Raw genomic sequence first — 23194 nt, 5'->3', positions numbered from 1 at the left:
TACAAGGCAGAAACTAGCTGTGAATGTTGAGCAAATTCACCACAGTGTACATTTACTCAAACTCACACTCATTCATTCATATAGGGTCACTTAATCTACTATGCTTGTGTTTGAGATGTGGGAAGAAAATCAGAATACACAAAGCAAGCTCCCACAGGTGCAAAAACTGCACAGACTCCTTATGGACAATGGTAGGATCAGTACACAGGAGTTTGAGGCCGCAGTGCTAACTACTCATTACTATGCTGGCCACATATTAATGTGTAGTTCATAGTTCATCTTTAACCAGAATGCTCTGTGTAAGCCTACTACTGCAGAGAATAAAATTGTTGAATTTTTTTACATTATAAATGTTTAAATTAATAAAGTCAGAATGCTTTTTTGCCATTAGAACAGATGCACTATCATGATGTAGGTGACTTCCCCTTTTTATTATGCTGAGTTCAAACTGTAAAATTGACTGTTTGGAATGTGACACCTCAGTGTGACTCAAAATCTATAGCAACAGCATGTCTCACTAATGTCTTCTGCACAGTGAGCTCTCTGGCACTTTTTCCGACTCTCCCCTGGATGCCGAGCTCCCTTTAGTAATTATAGTTGTGCTCTTAGAAGAAATGAAGCTGCCATCTCAACATCTCACCCTGGGCTGCAGTTGTAATATTCAATACTGAAAATAGAATTGCAGCTTTACTTATTATGTATTATTTGTGTCAGGAATATGTCATTAATCACTACACTGCAGGCCATTACTGAACATTTAAAATACATTCACATTTAAACTTTTCAATACCTAGTAAGGAGTTTTTCTTGCCTGCATGTCAAATGTTTGTTTTACTTAAAATCATATACTTACCATACTTTTAAAAAGTGAGAAATGCCTTTACCCCTCAGATTTAGTGCAGCAATTTTGTTCTTCAAAGCTATAGCATTACAGTAGATCCATTTTTAGTATTATTTTAAACTGCTGTTACATCCCAAAGGTGGCACTGAAAAATTCTAGTCATGCCTTCTTATTTTGTACTATTGTATTATAGCTATGAGCTACAATGCTGTCTTATAAATAGACCATTTACAGACATTCCATCTTGGAATGCTGGCATAAGATAGGGGCCCCTATGACCTTGAATTAGGTTACATAGTTCAAAATTAAAAGAACTTTAAAATTATCTCTGGTTTTCCTGGGTTTACTTTGGTTAGCAAGTTGCCCCCCAAACCATTCCCAATTTCCTCTGCTCTCTGTGGTGGTGGGCACTGTTTGGGAATGAAACCTACACTTTTCATATCATCAAAAAGCAACTTTAATCAGATCTTGTTCTTTCTCTCCACCTCCATTTGGGTGTACCTCTTCATTCACTCATCCTTTGCCTTCCATTCCAAATGCCCAAACCACCTAAGTCTGTATGTGGTTTTGGAGAGAAATATTAGAGTAATAAACAGAAGATATTTATTTACAAAAATAAATAGAACAGTGGGAAGCCAGAAGTGGAACAACATACAAGGGATAAATGACAACGCACAAAAGATTAAACCAACCATCTTCCTCCTCCAGACTTCGCTTATGACGAAGTCAGTAACCTCCCATAAGTAACAAAGACTATTGAGGAGGTACTTAGTGATGTGAAAATTTAGGTAGAAAAAGATGGCTTGGGCTAAAATTGAAAAAAATTACCAGGGCCAGATAATATTTATCCTCAACTACTTAACAATAGAATTACCAGAGCCTACAAAAAAACTTGTAGATCCGTCCCACCCTAAAACGCTTCGCACCTCTCCGTCAGTGTCTTTTGTCTTCTAAATGTGTGGATAAGCAGCAAACAGCAAGCAGCCTATTATCACATCCCCCCACCCCGCACAGTTGTCTCAGCTCAAGTCTGTTTACCTGCGTGTCAGTTGCTTAGAGTTGTATAGAGTAAGAAGTCAAGCAAAATGACACCTTTTATAAATCAGTGGAACCTCGGTACACGTACAACTCGGTTTACGACCAAAAACTTCGGCAAACTTTTGTCTCGGTTCACGACCACACACTCGGTATATGAACAAGTCTGTTTCCCTTTAGGTTTGTACATGTTCAGTCTCTCCCTGTGTATTTCCTGTGCAGCGAGCGATCAAGAGAGAGAGCGCGAGAGACACACACACACAGAGGTGTGCGCGAGAGACACACACACACACACACACAGATGTGCGCGCGAGACACACACACGCACACGAGCGAGAGGGAGACACACACACACACACGAGACAGAGGCACGTGAGACAGAGGCACACACACGAGACAGAGGCACGTGAGACAGAGGCACACACACACACACACACACAGGCACGTGAGACAGAGGCACACACACGAGACAGAGGCACACACTCACACACAGGCACACAAGACAGAGGCACACACACACACACAGGCGCTCCAGGCTCATGAAAAAGACACATGCACACACAAAAGAGAGAGAGAGCGAGCAAGCGAGGGAGGGAAGGCTGGATGCATAAGGTAGAAAAGGCTTGTTTTTGTTTTCAGTTCTGTTTACAGCGATCGGTTCATAGCGTGCATTGTGGCAATGTTACTTTTCTTGGTCGTTTATTAAATTACGGATTTTTCAAATGTTCATTTTTTTCCCTGTGCTTAAAACTCATTAAAAAAAAGTGTTTTTAGCAAGCGGTTCCTAGCACTATAGCACGAACTATTGCACTGTTAGTTTTCTCTGTTGTTCAAGGTTTTCTCAGTGTTATTCAGTGTTTTTACATTTAGTTTACTATTACACTGTGCATTCTATGGTATTATTAACTATATTTGTTTACATTGTATTTACATACAATCCTATGGTGGAAATTGCTTCGGTTCACAACCAAATCGGTTTATGACCAGAGTTTTGGAACAAATTATGGTCGTGAACCGAGGTTCTACTGTACTATATCGTTATTTGGAACACTTGCATTTCATATGTGTTCCGTGTCTACAGCAATCTATGTACAGTAAACACATCGTTAAAACAGAAACGTTTTTCATGTTTTGGTAATAATTGACAAAATGTAGACATGAAGTACAGTATATAATGTGTGAAGCCTGAATTCCAAATATTAAAGAAACACTTTCACAAAAGGTACAAATATAACAGAACAAATGCACTTTTTTTCAAAAACATAACTGCAGAAAAACAACCCGCATTTACCTGCGACATTGACATGCATTGGCTATCACAGCTTCGGTGGCGCAACGGTATCGGCTATTGACTGGTAATCAAAGCTTCATGGGTTCGATCCCAGAGGAGTCTGTTTTGAGAACTGAGCTGCTCGTATTCTTACTATTTTAGAATAAAAACTTACATTTGATTCCAGTCTGTCGTAGGCTCTGGTAATTCTAGTATTAAGGAAGAGAATACATACATAAAATCTTGGCAAAAAAATGTTCAAATATTTCTGCACACTAGAGAATTCCTAAAGACTGGAGTCTAGCTAATATTATCCCTTTCTATAAAAAGAGTGATTACACTGATCCGAGTAGCTATAGACCAGTAAGCTTAATGTGAACCAGAAGTAAATTAATAAAGGCAACTATTAAAGAGATGATCAAGCAGCACATGTCCAGAACAGGAGTATTAGCTTATACTCAACAAGGGTTCAGATGAGGACAGTTATGTTTCAGTAATAGGCTGGAATTCCATGAGGAAGCAATAAAAGCATATGATCAGAAAGGGAATACAGTATCATTTATCTTGATTTTCTGACTGCCTTAGATAAGGCACCCCGTGAAAGGTTAGTGATCAAAGTAAAAGAGTTGGGAATTCAGGGCACAAAAGTGACTTAAACACTGTCTAGAAAGAGTAATGGTGAGGAAACCCTATTCATAATTATATCCCTCAGGGATCAGTGCTGGGGCCGTTACTGTTTTTAATATACATAAACAATATGGACAAAAATATAATCAGCTGGTTCACTTGGCAGATGATAAACTAGCTTGATGAGTTAATGACGTACAACAACAACATTTATTTATATAGCACATTTTCATACAATAAGTAGCTCAAAGTGCTTTACATAATGAAGAATAGAAAAATAAAAGACACAGTAAGAAAATAAAATAAGTCAACATTAATTAATATAGAATAAGAGTAAGGTCCAATGGCCAGGGGGGACAGAAAAAAAACTCCAGACGGCTGGAGAAAAAATAAAATCTGTAGGGATTCCAGACCATGAGACTGACCAGTCCCCTCTGGGCATTCTACCTAACATAAATGAAACAGTCCACTTTGGATTTAGGGTTCTCATGGAAGGACTTGATGATGATGGTCACATAGACTTCTGGCTTTTGATCCATCCATAATTGTTGGAACATCATGATGCTTTGAGTACCACCACAGAGAAACTGGAAAAAGAAACAGAAGAGAGAGTAGCGGTCAGTATGGATTTTAGAGCCACCATGAATAGTTATTCTGATGAATTGAACATACATAGTATTAGGATTAAGTTAAAGTGAAGTTTTAAAAAGGCCATGTTAAAATAATGTGTTTTCAGCAGTGTTTTAAAGTTACGTTAAAACCAAGCACACAATTGTTTTTCTTGTGAAATTCCCAATAAGTTTGATGTGTCACATGACCCTCTTCCTATTGAAAAAACAAAATTCCTATTCGAATTCCTATTGGCAGGCTATTCCAGATTTTAGGTGCATAACAGCAGAAGGCCGCCTCACCACTTCTTTTAAGTTTTGTTCTTGGAATTCTAAGGAGACACTCATTTGAGGATCTAAGGTTACGATTTGGAATATAAGGTGTCAGACATTCCGATATATAAGATGGGGCGAGATTATTTAAGGTTTTATAAATCATAAGCAGAATTTTAAAGTCAATCCTGAATGACACAGGTAACCAGTGTAGTGACATCAAAACTGGAGAGATGTGCTCGTATTTTCTTTTCCTAGTTAGGATTCTAGCAGCTGCATTCTGCACTAGTTGCAAACGATTTATGTCTTTTTTGGGTAGTCCTGAGAGGAGTGCGTTACAGTAATCTAGTTGACTAATTTCTCAGCATCTTTCAGTGATATAAGAGGTCTAACTTTACTTATGTTTCTTAAGCGAAAAAATGCTGTACTAGTGATCTGATTAATATGCGATTTAAAATTCAGATTACAGTCAACAATTACCCCTAAGCTTTTTACCCCCGTCTTGACTTTTAATCCTAATGTATCCAGTTTATTTCTAATAGCCTCATTGTATCCATTATTGTCAATCACTAAGATTTCAGTTTTCTCTTTATTTAACTTGAGAAAGTTACTATTCATCCATTCTGAGATACAGTCAGACATTGTGTTAGTGAATCAAGAGAATCGGGTCATCAGGTGCTATTGATAAGTACAGCTGTGTGTCATCAGCATAGCTGTGGTAGCTCACGTTGTGCCCTGAGATAATCTGACCTAACGGAAGCATGTAGATTGAGAATAACAGCGGACCCAGGATAGAGCCTTGTGGAACACCATATCGGATATCATGTGTCTTGAGTTGTAATTACCACAACTAACAAAAATTTTCTCCCTGTCAGGTAGGATTCAAACCAATTTAAGACACTGCCAGAGAGGCCCACCCATTGACTAAGGCGATTTCTAAGAATATTGTGATCAATGGTGTCAAATGCAGCACTCAGATCTAAGAGGATGAGAACAGATAAATGGCCTCTGTCTGCGTTTACTCGCAAATCATTTACTACTTTAACGAGTGCAGTTTCTGTGCTGTGATTTGTTCTAAAACCCGACTGAAATTTATCAAGAATAGCATGTTTATTGAGGTGGTCATTTAACTGCATAATGACTGCCTTCTCAAGAATTTTACTTAAGAAAGGCAGGTTAGAGATGGGTCTAAAATTTTCAAGAGCAGAGGGTCAAGATTATGTTTCTTAAGTAGGGGTTTAACTACAGCAGTCTTAAGACAGTCTGGGAAGACCCCAGTATCTAGTGACGAATTTACTATGTCAAGAACATTATCAATTAGCACGCCTGATACTTCTTTGAAAAACCTTGTTGGTATTGGGTCAAGGACGAGGTGGAGGGTTTTAATTGAGATATTATTTTTGTAAATCAGGTAAATCTATCCTAGTGAAAGAGTTTAATTTGTTTATAACAGGATGCTGGGGTTTAGGAGGATCCTTAGTGTTGGGGAGATATACTATGTTATTTCTAATATCATTAATTTTTTGATTGAAAAATACAGCGATAGCCTCACAGGTTTTACTGGAAGTACTTAGGAGGCATTCCTTTGAGTTACCTGGGTTTAGTAGACATCAATGTAGAAAATAAGACTCTGGGATTACTAGCATTGTTATTTATAATCTTAGAGAAATAGTAGTGCCTCTCAAGACGGACAGTGTTATTGTATTCTGTTATTTTAACTTTTAATATTTCATAGTGGATAGTTAGTTTAGTCTTCCTCCATTTACGCTCAGCTCTACGGCATGTTCTCTTTAAATCAGACACTCTTTGGGTCTTCCATGGTATAACAATGCTAGAAGATTTTTTAACTGTCTTTTCAGGTGCAACTATGTCAACAGCAGCTCTCACTTTAGAATTAAATCTTTCCACCTTACTATTTACATTATCCTCGCTATTATAGTTGGCACTATAAACGGACTGATTGCTTAGAATGTTTGTAAGTTTTAAAGCTGCTGCTGAGTCAAAGAAGCGTTTTTTAACAATATGCTTCTCATGGTGGTTTTTATCATTATTTCTATATTAAAAGTAGAAGAAAATGGTCTGATAGACCAATATCAATGATCTGCTTTATATCAACTTTAAGTCCTTTAGTAATCACTAAGTCTAACGTATGACCTGCTTTATGTGTAGGCTGATTAACGAGCTGTCTCAAATCAAAAGAGTCCAGGAGGTTCATAAATTCTTTTACTTTTTGGTCACACTGATTATCTATATGAAAATGAAAGTCACTATTAGGAGTGTGTCATAGTTAGTAATTAAAATTGACATTAAGTCAGAGAATTCCTCAAAAAAAGACACGTTGAATTTTGGAGGTCTATACACGGATAATACTAGAATAAGACGTAGAATAAACTAAATTGTTACAGTGGGTCTTGGATAGCATACAGGCTTGCGCAGATTTGTGGAAGGTGAAATTTAATGTTGGTAAATGTGAAGTATTATATGTAGGAAGTAAAAATGGGGCAGCACGGTGGCACAGTGGTAGCACTGCTGCCTCGCAGTAAGGAGACTTGGGTTTGCTTCCTGGGTCCTCCCTGCGTGGAGTTTGCATGTTCTCTGTGTGGGTTTCCTCCGGGTACTCCGGGTTCCTCCCACAGTCCAAAGACATGCAGGTTAGGTGCATTGACAATATGAAATTGTCCCTAGTGTGTGCTTGGTGTGTGGGTGTGTGTGCCCTGCGTTGGGCTGGTGTCCTGCCTGGGGTTTGTTTCCTGCCTTGTGCCCTGTGTTGGCTGGGATTGGATCCAGCAGACCCCCGTGACCTTGTAGTTAGGATATAGCAGGTTGGATAAAGGATGGATGGAAGTAAAAATGTCAGATTTGAATACACAATGGGAGGTCTAAAACTTGAAAGTACACCTTATGAGAAGGGAGTCATATTGGTCTCATCACTATCAACATACCATGTACAGAAAAAAAGGCTACTAGGATATTAAGTTATACTTCATGAAGTGTAGAGTACAAGTCAAGAGAGGTTATGCTTAAGTTAGATAACACACTAGCATGGCCAGTTTTCTTTTCCCCTCCACTTTCAAAAAAAGACATAGCAGTGCTAGAGAAAGTCCAGAGAAGAACAAATACTGACTCCAGGTATGAGCTATAAGTAAGAATGAAGGTGTTGAAACATTTCAGTTAAAGAAAGTTGAGGTTAAGTGGGGACATGATTAAAGTGTTTAAAATTATGAAGGAATTAATACTGCAGATCCCAGTTGTTACTTTAAAATAAATTCTGTAACAAGAATATGCAGGCATAGTAGCAAACTTTTTAAGCAAAAGTTTATCGCAAATGTTAAAAACATTTTTCTTCATGCAAAGAACCATAGATACCTAGAATACATTACCGAGCAGTGTAGTAGAGAGCAGGACTTTAGTGACTTTCAGAGTACAATTTAAGTGAAATAAGATGGATGAGCTGTTTGGACTTAATGGCCTCTTCTTCATCTCATCTTTATCTCATTTATTTGTCATGCCCCCTGTGTTTCCTTAAGTCCTAAATTCTCTTTTGCTTCTCAGTTTCTCACTACTATATGGATGATCCATAGTAATGCCGCTGATGGGACTGCCACCAGAGAGCAGTACTCCTGTAATTTATGTACATTTCTCCAGAGCGTGCAAGGCGCTTCCCAGTGAGAAGTGTGTTGGCATTTCCATGAAAGCAATGAAGTGCGAAGACTCTGTAGGAGACATCCTACAAAGATTGCTGAACTGAGAGGGGGAGGACAACTAATACTGATATTCAGAACTAAAAAGAGAATTCCATTTTAGCTGTCATGTAAGGTTTGTGTGAAGAATATGCTGGTAATTGTCCAAATATTTAAAATGTGTCCATTTTTAAAATATTGATTACCTTCTAAAATATTATTGTTCTTCACGTTGTAATGATGGTTGTTATTTGTTTTTCGGTGTTAGGGAGGACAGTTCTACTTTGAGCACTGCAGTACATTATAACTAGTTGTCCTGCTGGATATTAACGGGTAAGCCATTCCATCCCTTTGACTGTAGGATCCACCTGATGGCTGGAAGAGTTCCTGCTGGTGCTGATCGAACAGTTGTTGAAAAAGATATGGAGGCCACTTTCATAGAAAATCTAAGATATGCTGCTGATGTTTTGGTCAAGGTGAATACATAATGTATTAATTTTCTGAACTCACTTTAATTTCAATGTGTGGGTGTATTAGTAACAGGTATTGGCAAGAATGATGTAAATAATGTTATAATCTAGTAAAGATGATCTGGCCATACAATGGTATTTAAAATAGTTGTTTTATGTCATGAAGACTTGATTTTTAAAAATTTGCTTATGTTTTTAATTCACAGGAAGGAATTGTAGGATTGGTTGAGCCAATAAACACAAGAATTACTGATCCCAGATATTTCCTAAATACACCACATCAAGGTAAGATATTTCAGATGAAATGAAAGAAAGATGCTATGAAAAAGCAGAATGGAAGACATTTTGTTATGCAGTATTTATTAACTAAATTGGTACTTCTTAGACAAAATACACATCATCATGGTACTGGAAAAGTTTGGGCACCCTTGCTTAAAATGTCTGTTACTGTGAATAGTTAAATGAGCAGATGATGAAGTGATCACTAAATGGTGTAAAGTTAAAGATGACACATTTCTTTACTATTTCAAGCAAGATTACATTTTTATTTCCATCATTCACAGGTACAAAATACCACATAAACGAAAAGTCTTGTATTGTAAGTGTACAATAACGTATACCTGTTTTCCTTTTCTCCAAATAAATAATGTATTCAGATGCAATTTTCATTTTGAGTAAGTTGGTGTTTCAGGGGCAACATTATATAACAAAGAGACCTACTGTACTAATAGTGTTCCAAGGAGCAGGAGCCACAAAGCAACGGGAGTGTCAGGAAAGCCTTGCAAACAATAAATAAACAATGATGATTAGCAATTTGTTTAGCCAACTTTTAGTTTTGATTTTGACTACCAAGGGAAATAATACAATATACATATTACCTTGCACACAGTTTTTCAACTTCCATTAAGGAAGAAAGAACATATAGCTTGTTTTTTCAAATACCTGCTTAAACAGAATGCCTACTTTTACATTCATGCTGCCTCTACTTTTAAAAATAAAGCTTAATTTTAGAGTACATTTTCCTTTTAGAGTATAAGCTTGTTTTTAGACTGTTTCACATTTCGGGGTCATTCTAATAAACATTGCTTCTCAGCAAATATCACTAATAAATGAAATAGATTTCCATTTGAGTGTACTTTGATGTTTTTTACCAAATGTTCAATGATTGGCCTGATGAGAAGCACTCTAAGTGGCTTTTTTGCCAAGTTAGTTTTGCCAAGTGATGTCTTTCAAGAACCCAAGGATTTTTTTTTGTTTTCTGCTGCCTGCTGCTGTTTCCTCAAAATAAATTAGATGAAAAGCAGAAAGCTGAGTTCCGCTGACAGAGAGATGGTATGCCAAGATGAAATATTTTGTTTTGGGTAGGGAAAAAATTGACATAGTAGACTATTGCAGTACTTTCTTCTTGATACTTCATTAGTACACTAAGGACAAGTACTGGGATTTTTTTTGCATCATGTTTAAGTAATTAAATGTATGTCACAGTGGTAATGTTTGTGGTATGCCTTCCTGTAGCAATTGAGAAGTAATGTGTTTTATTGGTAATTGCTGTTTTTCTGTGGAATTACACCATGATCCATCCCAGTTTGCAAATTTACACTATGGCAGTTGAGAACCTGTGACATCTGGATTACAAAGGCAAAGAACAAAGAAGTAATCTCCTTTTTACACTGAGTGATAGAAGAACTCCTGTATGTGTGAGTGCAGGGACTGCCTGCAAGCATTGGAAGCAGAGTACTTGCTTGTGATGTTAGCTGAATCAACAAAATAAAACAACAGTTAAAAAGCAAATTTCAACAAACAAATATTTTTAGGCAGTTCTTAACTCTGTTCATTTTTCTTTATTCCGGAGCACAATATTTAGTCTGCATTACTCTTGTTTAACAAAATGCATTTCTTCTATTTCTAACAGATTTCATACCACTAATGTTAGCAACTGGTACAAAGATTTTAATTGTAAATGTTCTGGCCATGTTTATGTTAAACATTTAGGGCAGCAGTAGCTCAGTCGGTAGAGCGGTTTGTCCAGCAATCGGAGGGTCGCAGGTTCGATCCTGGCTCCCGGCATGAGAATGCAGCTGTTGTGTCCTTGGGCAAGACACTTAACCTACCTTGCCTGCTGGTGGTGGTCGGAAGGATTGGTGGCACCAGTGTTCGGCAGCCTCACTTCTGTCAGTGTGCCCCAGGGCAGCTGTGGCTACATAGTAGCTGTTGTAAAGCGCCTAGGGGGGGTTCTTGAACTCTAGTTAGGCGCTATATCAAATACAGGCCATTTACCATTTTTTACCATTTAGGTTCAGTTTGGTTTTCACAATTTTACAGCAAAAACACTGCCATTTTTGTGGACTTTTATCTCCAGATGACATAAGTTCATAAAGGCTGACTTATACTGAATTTAGGATTAATAAACACATATAACTAAGGAGAAGGCAGAGATGCAAGAAACCTCAGGTTGCTTTGTTGCTCCTGTACTCATCCATTAAAGAAATAGGAAGCAACGCAGACGCACGCAGACACTTAATTTCGCAAACATCGGTACGAGAATGCAGTCACAAGTACACTGCAGAGCTATAGCGCGTCTTTATGTGAAAACAGCCGTGTCAGATGGGGTTGTATGGATTGATTCTGAACGTGACTGAGAGAATGAAAAGTGAATTAAAAAAAAAAAACAACAAAGCTAACCTTTATAAGGATCATAAATTACACCGGTTGTTACAGACTGAAATCAAATGTATGCTTTTATTCTAAAATAGTAAGACTAACAGCAGTTTACTTCTCAAAACGGAATAGTGCAGGTTCGAACTCGCGACCCTTTGGTTCCCAGTCGGCAGCAGAATCTATTGTGCCACGCAGTCAATCATAATAAACGGGTGTCAATGTCGCATGTTAAGGCGGCTTTTTGTTTCTGCAGTTATATTTTTGAATAAAAGCGCAACTGTTGTGTTATATTTGTACCTTTTGTGAAAATGTTTCTTTGATATCTGGACTTCAGGCTTCATACATTATATAGTTTATGCCTACATTTTGTCATCTACTACTAGAATATAAAAAACGTTTCTGTTTTAACAGTGTGTTTACACAGATTACTGTAGAAATGGAACAGACATGAAATGCGTGTGTTTCAAATAACGATCTATTATTTCCACTCTAAAACTTCAATTCACTCCCAGATACTCAATCAAGGCATGAGCTGAGAGAGGTTCGTGCACGTTCTAAATTGGTGGGGGGGTGGAATAGCCGGCTGCTTCTACCTTCTCTTTATCAGTACATTTAGAGGACAAAGGACGCTGGCGGAGAGGTGTGAAGGGATTTAAGAAGCGATTTAAGGTGGGACGGATTTACGAGTTTTTTCGTAGGCTCTGGTAATTCTAGTGTTAAAACATCTCCATCACAGAACAAACTGCAGTCTCACATACTCCTTCCCACAGCATAACAATCTGCGTCTTGTTCTCACCTACACATTAAAACTATCACACTTCTTGTTAATGGAAAGTTTTGTCTTGTTTTACACATTAATGAGAAAAATAAGTTTTAATAGATTGCTTTTAATAGGCCTTAATTAAAATATAAAAAAAAGCTTGAAAACTCCCAAACAGTCCTGGAACTTTAGGTAGGCATTGAAAACACAAGTAATAACACATAAATAGACCTGGCCTAGAAATGTAAGCAGGTCTGGACCTCTAACCCCCAAAAGGTCAGGCCACTATATTTCAAAAAAGGGAAAGGGGAACTGTGATACCTCCAGCTAAAAGAACAAAAACAGAGTGCAACTAACATATAAACAATTTTATCAGCCTGGCCGTGATTTGTCTGTGGATGAATCTATACTAATAAAAGGCAAAGCCCTCACTCACTCACTCACTCACTCACTCACTGACTCATCACTAATTCTCCAACTTCCCGTGTGGGTGGAAGGCTGAAATTTGGCAGGTTCATTCCTTACAGCTTCCTTACAAAAGTTGGGCAGGTTTTATATCGAAATTCTACGCGTAATGGTCATAACTGGAAGCAGTTTTTCCCCATTTACTGTAATGGAGATGAGCTTCAACGCCGTGGGGGCGGAGTTTCGTGTGACATCATCACGCCTCCCACGTAATCACGCAGTACATAGAAAACCAGGAAGACCTCAAAAAAGTGCTGAAGAAAACATGCATTATATAATTGAGAAGGCAGCGAAACAATAAGAAGCAAGCGAGTGACATATACAACCATATTCATGAGTTCTGCTACTTCGGAAACAAAGCACGATGTAAACCTACACTTTAAATTAAGTTCATAGACAGGCTGCGCTGGCGTTTGTAATTTAGTGCCTGCCCATATAAGGCCGTCCGTCAGCGGCAATCCAATAGCAAACTGCCACGGGTAAATATTCACGGGTGAAGGACTGTGCTTATGGAGAGGAAGATGAGATGGTCAGGGTGGTGTTTGACACAAACTCAGCGAAACTGCGAGAGAAAGTTTTAAGTGCCAGGACTAAGGTAACATTAAATACAGCTATGGACATAGCACGAGATGGCACCAGCACAGCTGGGAACCTTCGATGCAAGTACACCGAGCGGCTCACGTGAACTGACGCAGTGCACAGATAAAAAGCAACAGTTCCAAAGAGCGCTGAACAAAACCGAATTACACAATTGAAAAGGCAGCAAAAATATGAAGCGCCTGATAAGCATATTCATAAATGCAGCTACTGTGGAAACAAAGCACACGGTGGAAAAAGTCAATGTCCCGCTAAAGGAAGACAGTGTAAAACAAAACCGTGCATGCAGTGTGTCAGGTCTCAGATAAAGAAGAAGACGAGCTGTTTATTGATGCAGTAAGAAACTAATCGATGAATGAAACCTGTCATCTTTACAACGATTGACAAACACGGAATGTAACTTGAACACAACACATCCTACAAATACGAACCTGATTGAAAGAAATAATGATAATCAAATCCTTGATGACAGCAACATTCAATAACACTCACAAAACAATTACTGTATATTGACAATCATGTTACGTTATTTTTAAAATGTTCCCTTTTCTTTTCTACCTAACTTCTACTTCTCCACTCGATACGCGGGTATATATATATAAATGTATATATATACCCCGATCTACAGTACATACTCTCGCATAGATAAGCCACACGTTGTGGCGCAATTGTAGAGTCTTCATCTCTAATGCCGAAATTCGAGGTTCGATTCCCGAGAGGGAATGCACTGAGTATGTACGTGCGCTACCCGATTCATTTTACCTTCGATCTCCTTGGTTTTGGACGTATGAAAAATATTAGGTTAACTCAGAATCATGTTACGTTATTTTTAAAATGTTTCCCTTTATTAGCACAAGCACAGCTGAGAAGCTTCATGCATGTACTCCATAACGCGTTAAAAATAACGCATTTAATCACACTTTCAATTCCAAGCAAACGGAACTTTTGTCAATGCATGATTTCCTGGTACATCCATTACACTGATGCACACATCACAGCTACAAAAATGTTAGAGTCGGAATAAAGCGCGTTCCTACGACTGATCATTTCGACTACCCGAGGAAGCCTTGATAAAAGCATGGTTTTGTGCACACTGAAAAGCAAGCAAAATTAGATGCATTACAGAAAGCGGACTTTGTGGCTCTTACTGGGGATCATTGGACTTCCGTGACCGTTAGTAATTCTAATTACATCTAATTACAAAATGTTCAATGATCACACTGTTTTAGCCTAATGTACAAAATAATTTTGGCTAATGTTACTCAGAGTTTAAAGATTAAGTTGGTCAAATTACCTTTTATGTTTCTGACTTATTTTTTTAAGAAGAAAAACTGCACTTTATGTTGAAATTTTGGTTATTATTATTTAAAGACAATACTATTCTGAAAATGTACTTAAAGTACTTAAACTACCACTTTATTTTAAGTCTGCCCAATTTTAACCAGGGATGATATTTTTGTTTCTGTTTTGAATTCAAATGCAGTTTAAAGCTTTTTTTCAGAAATTAAAACAGCTTGAGTTTACAATATTCATGTCCATGTCTATTATTTGATTCTGTCACCCACTAAAACCCTTTTAAATTAAAAAAAAAAAACATTTGCAATTTGGGGCAAATTTACGTGCGATTACATACATTAATCAAGATTAATTCTTACACAGCCTCTAATTAATTGGATTAATTTTTTTAATAGAGTCCCACCCCTAATATATATATATATGTGGATATATATATGTAGATTTGTATATATATGTGTATATACAGTATATATGTAGATATGTATATGTGTATATACAGTATGTATATATGTGTGTGTGTATATATACAGTATGTGTATATATGTATATATATAACTGTGTGTGTATATATATATATATATATATATATATATATATATATATATATGTATATATATGTTTATATATGTATATATATATATATATATATATATATATATATATATATATATATATATATATATATATATATATATGCCAGCAACACTCATGACAATGACAAAACAATTACATTGTCAATCATGTTACGTTATTATTAAAATGTTTCCTTTTCTTTTTACTTCTCCGCTGCCAATCGCAGGTATTTTGCTATATATATATATATATATACAGATATATATAAATATATATATATAAATAGATAGATATGACAACAACACCCATATCAATGACAAAACAATTACATTAACAATCATCTTACGTTATTTTTAAAATGTTTGCTTTTCATTTTCATAACTTCTTTAAAACACTACTTCTCCGCTGCGAAGCGCGGGTATTCTGCTAGTCTATGATAAAATACAAGGGGCGCCTTTTTTCCATCAATATATGCCAGACAAGCCCACAAAGTATGGTATAAAGGATTTTGTACTGGCAGAAGCAAACACTAGTTTCTGCCTGAAAGTAATTACATATACAGGAAAGCATTCCTTTCAAAGAGAGAACTCTTCCTTGACAAGTCAGGTTGTGCTGGAGCTGCTTCAGGACTATAAATATTTGGGTCATGTTGTGTACATGGACAATTTTTATATATCACCAGAATTGTTCATGGAGCTACAGAGCAGGGGAATTGGGGCTTGTGGCACAGTGAGGGTGAACAGGAGACAGAGGCCTTCACAGTTGAAGCCAGACAGGCTGAAGATGAAAAGAGGTGACAATCCTGTTTTCAATGCGGACGGATAACTTGGTGGCATTGGCATGGCATGATGTCAAACAGGTGACTTGTCTTACTACAGTAACACACCAACAATTTATGCGAGAAAGTAATCCGTTCAAACGGAAACCCAGAAGGTAGGAAGCTGGACAAGCCAGTTGCACTTGAGGAGTATAACTGTAAAATGGCTGGAGTTGATTGAGTGGATCAGATGCTGGGGTCATACGCATACAGCCATAAGTCCACCAAGTGTTACCACACTGTAAGTGCGTGAGATTGCACTTACAAATGGCTATAGATTGTTCAAGCAGGCAAACAGTGACAGCACTATGACTGTGGCAGAGTTCCGCAAGAAGGTGTTTGACAGCTTGCTGGCAGAGTATGTTGCAGTGCCTTTGGCAAAGCAAGGAAGGCCATCACAAACAGCAGTGCCAGACAGGCTGACTGAGCGCCACTTTCCTGCAACATATGAGGACAAAAAATACAAACCTGACTGTGTTGTGTGCAGCAACAGATAACTGAAAAGGAGGCACCAGTGCAACACATATTGTAAGCAGTGCAATGTGGCAATGGATGAAATTGGCTGCTTTGAGCAATATCATACTTTGCAGTGTAACTGCATACTTGCTATGTAACATGTACAGTATGTGAAATCATATAGAATGCAGGCTCATACAACATTTGTCAAAAATAAATATTTTTTGTTGATTCGATATGTTAAACCATTGCTTTGTGTTCTTTTTTTAAAAAAAGTTAGTTTTTGGAAAAATATTCAGCCCTGGGAGAAAAGAAACAAAAAAAAATTAGCCCTAAAAGAGTTAAGTAAAAGAAGATTAAGAGGAGACATGAATGAAGTGTTTAAAATTAAGAAGGTAATTAGTACAGTGGGTCGGGACTGTTATTTTAAAATGAGTTCATCAAGAACACGGGGACACAGTTGGAAACTTGTTAAGAGTTAATTTCTCGCAAACATTAGGAAGTTTTCTTTACACAGAGAACCATAGACACTTGGAATAAGCTACCAATTAACGTGGTCAACAGTAGGACTTTAAGGACCTTCAAAATTAGACTTGATGCTTTTTCTGAAGTATTAAGTGGATAGGATTGGTGAGCTTTGTTGGGCTGAATGGCCTGTTCTTGTCTAGATTGTTCTAATGTTCTAATATGAAATGAGCCTGTGCCCAGAGAAGGCAACAGTGTTTCTGAATCATGTTTATATGTGGTTTCTTTTCGTAGGGTAGAGTTTTAACTTGCATTTATGGATGCAGTGATGAACTGTATTTACAGACTATGTTTTTTAAATGTGTTCCTGAGCCAATGCATTAATTTCCACGAATTGTGTCTGTTTTTAATGCAGAGCCACTTGAGGGCCCAAAGATCATGGCCATCCATTATTGTTTTTAGCCTAGAGATTTCTGTGGATTTTCTTAAGGGTTTTAATGATATTGTGTACGTATAATAGATGTTGAAATCAATACATTCTTTGCAAAATTCCATTGAGGAATATTATTCTTAAATTGTTGCACTTTATGCCTAAAAAGTCTTTCACAGAGTGGTGTACCCCTCCCCATTTTTACTTCTGAGAGACTCTGCCTCTCTGGGATGCTCGTTTTAAGACTAGATTCCTTGAAGGCTATGAAAATATCTGTAATGCCAGATCACCTTAAATTCTCTCGCACCAAGTCAGCAGCGCCACTGTTGTACAAACGTGTCAATCAGCACAAGCAGCAAGCAGCCGACTATCCCACCTCCCACCGAGGCAGCTGAAGTCAAGTCAGACACAAAATACTCAGAGCTGGGAGTTAGGTGTCTGGAGTTGTATAGGGTGAATAATATATCATTATTTGGAATACAACGATCTGTGTAAATATTGGATGACAGGATATACGAGGCAAGAAATGTTCAACACATAACTAAAACAAACTTTTTTGATGTTATAGTAATAATTGACAAAATGTTGACATGAAGTGTATAATGTGTGAAGACTTAAGTCCAAATATCATAAACATTTTCACAAAAGGTATAACAAAACAAGTGTGCTTTTATTCAAGAATATAACCGCAGAGAAAGAAATTGTTCAATTTACATGTTACTGGCAAAGCCCTCACCGTCACTGACTGACTGACTGACTCACTGACTCATCACTAATTCTTCAGCTTCCCGTGTAGGTAGAAGGCTGAAATTTGGCAGGCTCATTCCTTACAGCTTACTTACAAAAGTTAGGCAGATTTCATTTCGAAATTCTACACGTAACGGTCATAACTGGAACCTACTTATGTACAAACCGGATTCCAAAAAAGTTGGGACACTATACAAATCGTGAATAAAAACTGAATGCAATGATGTGGAGGTGCCAAATTCTAATATTTTATTCAGAATAGAACATAAATCACGGAACAAAAGTTTAAACTGAGAAAATGTATCATTTTAAGGGAAAAATATGTTGATTCAGAATTTCATGGTGTCAACAAATCCCAAAAAAGTTGGGACAAGGCCATTTTCACCACTGTGTGGCATCTCCCCTTCTTCTTACAACACTCAACAGACGTCTGGGGACCGAGGAGACCAGTTTCTCAAGTTTAGAAATAGGAATGCTCTCCCATTCTTGTCTAATACAGGCCTCTAACTGTTCAATCGTCTTGGGCCTTCTTTGTCGCACCTTCCTCTTTATGATGCGCCAAATGTTCTCTATAGGTGAAAGATCTGGACTGCAGACTGGCCATTTCAGTACCGGATCCTTCTCCTCGCAGCCATGATGTTGTGATTGATGCAGAATGTGGTCTGGCATTATCTTGTTGAAAAATGCAGGGTCTTCCCTGAAAGAGATGACGTCTGGATGGGAGCATATGTTGTTCTAGAACCTGAATATATTTTCTGCATTGATGGTGCCTTTCCAGACATGCAAGCTGCCCATGCCACACGCACTCATGCAACCCCATACCATCAGAGATGCAGGCTTCTGAACTGAGCGTTGATAACAACTTGGGTTGTCCTTGTCCTCTTTGGTCCGGATGACATGGCGGGAAAGATTTCCAAAAAGAACTTTGAATTGTGACTCATCTGACCACAGAACAGTCTTCCATTTTGCCACACTCCATTTTAAATGATCCCTGGCCCAGTGACAAAGCCTGAGCTTGTGGATCTTGCTTAGAAATGGCTTCTTCTTTGCACTGTAGAGTTTCAGCTGGCAACGGCGGATGGCACAGTGGATTGTGTTCACTGACAATGGTTTCTGGAAGTATTCCTGAGCCCATTCTGTGATTTCCTTTACAGTAGCATTCCTGTTTGTGGTGCAGTGTCGTTTAAGGGCCCGGAGATCACGGGCATCCAGTATGGTTTTACAGCCTTGACCCTTACGCACAGAGATTGTTCCAGATTCTCTGAATCTTGGATGATGTTATGCACAGTTGATGATGATAGATGCAAAGTCTTTGCAATTTTTCGCTGGGTAACACCTTTCTGATATTGTTCCACTATCTTTCTGTGCAACATTGTGGGAATTGGTGATCCTCTACCCATCTTGGCTTCTGAGAGACACTGCCACTCTTTTATACCCAATCATGTTGCCAATTGACCTAATTAGTGTTAATTGGACTTCCAGCTCTTCGTTATGCTCAAATTTACTTTTTCCAGCCTCTTATTGCTACTTGTCCCAACTTTTTTGGGATTTGTTGACACCGTGAAATTTTGAATCAACATATTTTTCCTTTAAAATGATACATTTACTCGGATTAAACATTTGATCTGTCATCTACGTTCTATTACAAATAAAATATTGACATTTGCCATCTCCACATCATTGCATTCAGTTTTTATTCACAATTTGTCTAGTGTCCCAACTTTTTTGGAATCCGGTTTGTACATATATATGGCCATAGCCTGCAGCTCGGTCGTGTGAGGTGGAGTTGCGTCCCTCATCGTCACGCCCCCCACGTAATTGAGTGCCTGCCCATATAAGGTTGTCCGTCAGCAGCAATCCAATAGACACGCTGCCGCTAAATATTCGCGGGTGAAGGACTGTGCTTATGCAAACGAAAATGAGATGGTCCGGGATAGAATAGTGTTTGGCACAAACTCAGCGAAAGTGCGAGAGAAACTTTTAAGTGCCGAGTCTGAGCTAACATTAAATAAAGCCGTTGACATCGCAAGATCGCACGAGATAGCACAACCACAGCTGAGAATCTTCGATGCATGTACACCGAGCGGCTCACGTAAACTGACTGTGAACGCAGTACGCACTCAAAAAGCAAGACCTCCAAAGAGCGCTGAACAAAAAACGCATTACACAATTGAGAAGGCGGCAAAAGAATATGAAGCGCGTGACGCATACAAGCATATTCATAAGTGCAGGTACTGCGGAAACAAAGCACACGGTGGAAAAAGTCAATGTTCAGCTAAAGGAAGACAGTCGAAAAAATGTGGTAAATTGAACCACTTCGCTAATGTTTGCAGGACTGGGAAAGGTAAACCCGTGCATCCAGTGTGTGATGTCTCAGATAAAGAGGAAGATGAGTTGTTTATTGATGCAGTAAGAAAGGAACAGCCCTCTGAATCTGAACAAGCCTTTGTAGACATATCAATAGGAAAGCAAGGTGTAAAGCTTAAGTTTAAATTAAGTTCAAAGACACACTGCCGCTAAATATTCGCAGGCAAATCCACAACTTAATACTGGGAATGCCTGTTAAACATCTTAGATTCACGAGTACCGATTTGGGTAGTGAACACTTCGATGAATGAAACCTGCTATCTTTACAACGGTTGACAAACACAGAATATAACTTGAACACAACACATCCTCCAAATGCGAACCCGATTGAAAGAAATAATGATGGCAGCAACACTCATAACAGTGACAAAACAATTACATTGACAATCATGTTACGTTATTTTTAAAATGTTTCCTTTTCTTTTTCATAACTTCTTTAACACATTACTTCTCTGCTGCGAAGCGCGGGTATTTTGCTAGTTCAAGAATAAAACTGAACAAAAAAAATCTTGTTGATATGAATGTCCATGTGTGAGGAAAACTAACATCTTTTACAAGTACCATACATTTACACATGATGTTACAGAAACATATCAAATGTATGTTTTTTTATGATGATAATAATAATAATAATAATAATAATAGCAGCTCACTACTTAAAGCACTAAATACAAAGAAGACTTACCTCGCCATTGCTGCACAGATCCATGACAGAGCACCATCACCACTGTGACAACTGGTTGAAAATGAAACGCGCAAACACACGTGTATCTGAACATCTTATATTTTGTACTGTCTAATACTTGGGCTTCAGCAATATGTCAATTGAGCAATTTCTTTGTTTTTATTCTTGAATAAAAACATGCTTGTTTTGTTACACCTTTTGTGAAAGTGTTTGGGCTTCACACATCCTACGCTTCATGTCAAAATTATCTTGTTATTACTATAACATATGAAAACATATTTCTGTTTCAACTGTATGTTCAGCATTCCTTACCGCGCATTTCCTCTGTCATTCTGTATTTACACAGATTCTTGTAGACACGGAACACACATGAAATGTATGTATTTCAAATCACAATATTTCATTACCTGTACAATTACTTACAAACCCATTTCCAGATAAACACTTCAACACAGAGTGGGCTATTAGCACAGTGGTAAGAAGCTACAAGCTTCTTGGTGTATGTCAGTAAAATTTAAGGAGGTTAGGGACAATGAAATAAATTGAAAGCTTCAGGAATTCTAGTGTTAAACCCAATCATGTTACTGACCTGCTGCCAATTAATCTAATCAGTTGTGAGATGTTCCACCAAGTGTTTTTTTTTTTGCCTTACACAACTTCTCCAGTCTTTTGTTGCCTTCTCCCAGCTTTTTTGAAACATGTTGTTGGTGTCAAATTCAAAATGAGCATATGTTTTTCAGAAAATAATACAGTTTCTCAGTTGACTTTGTTCTATTTTCAGTTAAATATGGGTTTTGATGATTTTCAAATCTTTTATTTCGTTCTAATCGTTTTTATTTATATTTTACAAAGTTTGCCATCTTTTTAGGAAAAAGGGTTGTATGTTTGCGTTATGTCCATCTATCTTTTCTGTTTACTAATAAGCTGTATTATTCTGTTTCTTAAAATTAGTCTTATAAACCTACAAAGTACCTTGGGTAAGTCTAACAGCTGGGGACCTTTACTGAGAGAGAAACAAAAGGAAAATAAAGTAGGAGGCGTAATGAATTGCCTCATTAACTACTGGCATTAATAAAAGCAAATATAATAGTTAATTAACTGATGGATTAACAGTAACGGATCCAATCCTCTTCCCCACATTAGCAAACAAACTGTGATAATAGGAGGACTAGTGTGTTGGTGAATAAGAGGGCGGAAATGATTTAATAGGAGGAGTGAAGGAGTGAAGCTTCTTCATTCCCACTGACGATTCTTTGGTTGGTGTCCAACTCAAAGGAGATAGAAGATGTTCAATATGTTATGTTACTGAGGCTGGCAGAGAAGCTGCCCTATGGCTGGTAAGCATTCATGAATTACAGAGCTGTGTACCACCCATGTGAGAGATGAACTTGAGGTCACGCTGACAAATCTGCAGATACTGAATATTTCAATGTCAATTTATTTATATACAGTAGCACATTTAAAACAACATAGGAATGCTGTGGCCAAAGTGCTTTACAATAATAGAATAAAAGAAAACATACAAATAACATAAATACAAATAAAATATATGAACATAAGTAAAATAAATAATAAATAGAAGTTATGTTACATAATCACAATGAGGAAACCATCAGTATTACTAAAGGTCATGGAATGCAAGTGAATAGAAATGAGTCTTTAATCTCGTTTTGAACAGTTCAGTTGTAGACGACTCCTTTATGTGATGAGGTAAAGAGTTCCACAGGCGAGGAGCAGCAGCTGCAAACGCTCTTTCCCCCTTAGTTTTACACTTAGTACGAGGGACAACAAGAGACAACTGACCAGAAGATCTAAGCACTCTAGATGGCTGGTGTAAAGCACACAATTCGGATAAATAGGCAGGGGCAAGCCCATATAAAGATTTACAAACTAGCAGCAAGATTTTAAAATCAATTCGAAAACTGACGGACAGCCAGCGTAGAGAAGCTAATATTGGAGAAACAGAATCATACTTTCTTGCCCCGACCAGGAAGCGAGCGGCAGCATTCTGGACCAACTGTAACCTGCGTATCAGGGATTTGCTAATCCCAGAATACAGTGAGTTGCAGTAATG

General features: G+C 37.7%; 1 protein-coding gene across 1 annotated transcript in view; it reads left to right on the top strand.

The window, feature by feature from the left end:
* hyi (hydroxypyruvate isomerase) overlaps positions 1-23194 on the top strand; it is a 43960-nt gene that overhangs the window by 5675 nt on the left and 15091 nt on the right. Inside the window, exons 3-4 of the mRNA XM_039735623.1 lie at positions 8696-8810; positions 9011-9089. Coding sequence (XP_039591557.1) covers positions 8696-8810; positions 9011-9089 — 194 coding nt within the window. The remainder of the gene's footprint in view (positions 1-8695; positions 8811-9010; positions 9090-23194) is intronic.

Source organism: Polypterus senegalus, chromosome 14 (genome assembly GCF_016835505.1).
Source record: "Polypterus senegalus isolate Bchr_013 chromosome 14, ASM1683550v1, whole genome shotgun sequence".
In the NCBI taxonomy this organism is placed as follows: Eukaryota; Metazoa; Chordata; class Cladistia; order Polypteriformes; family Polypteridae; genus Polypterus; species Polypterus senegalus.
This window is presented reverse-complemented; position numbering and strand designations above follow the sequence as displayed.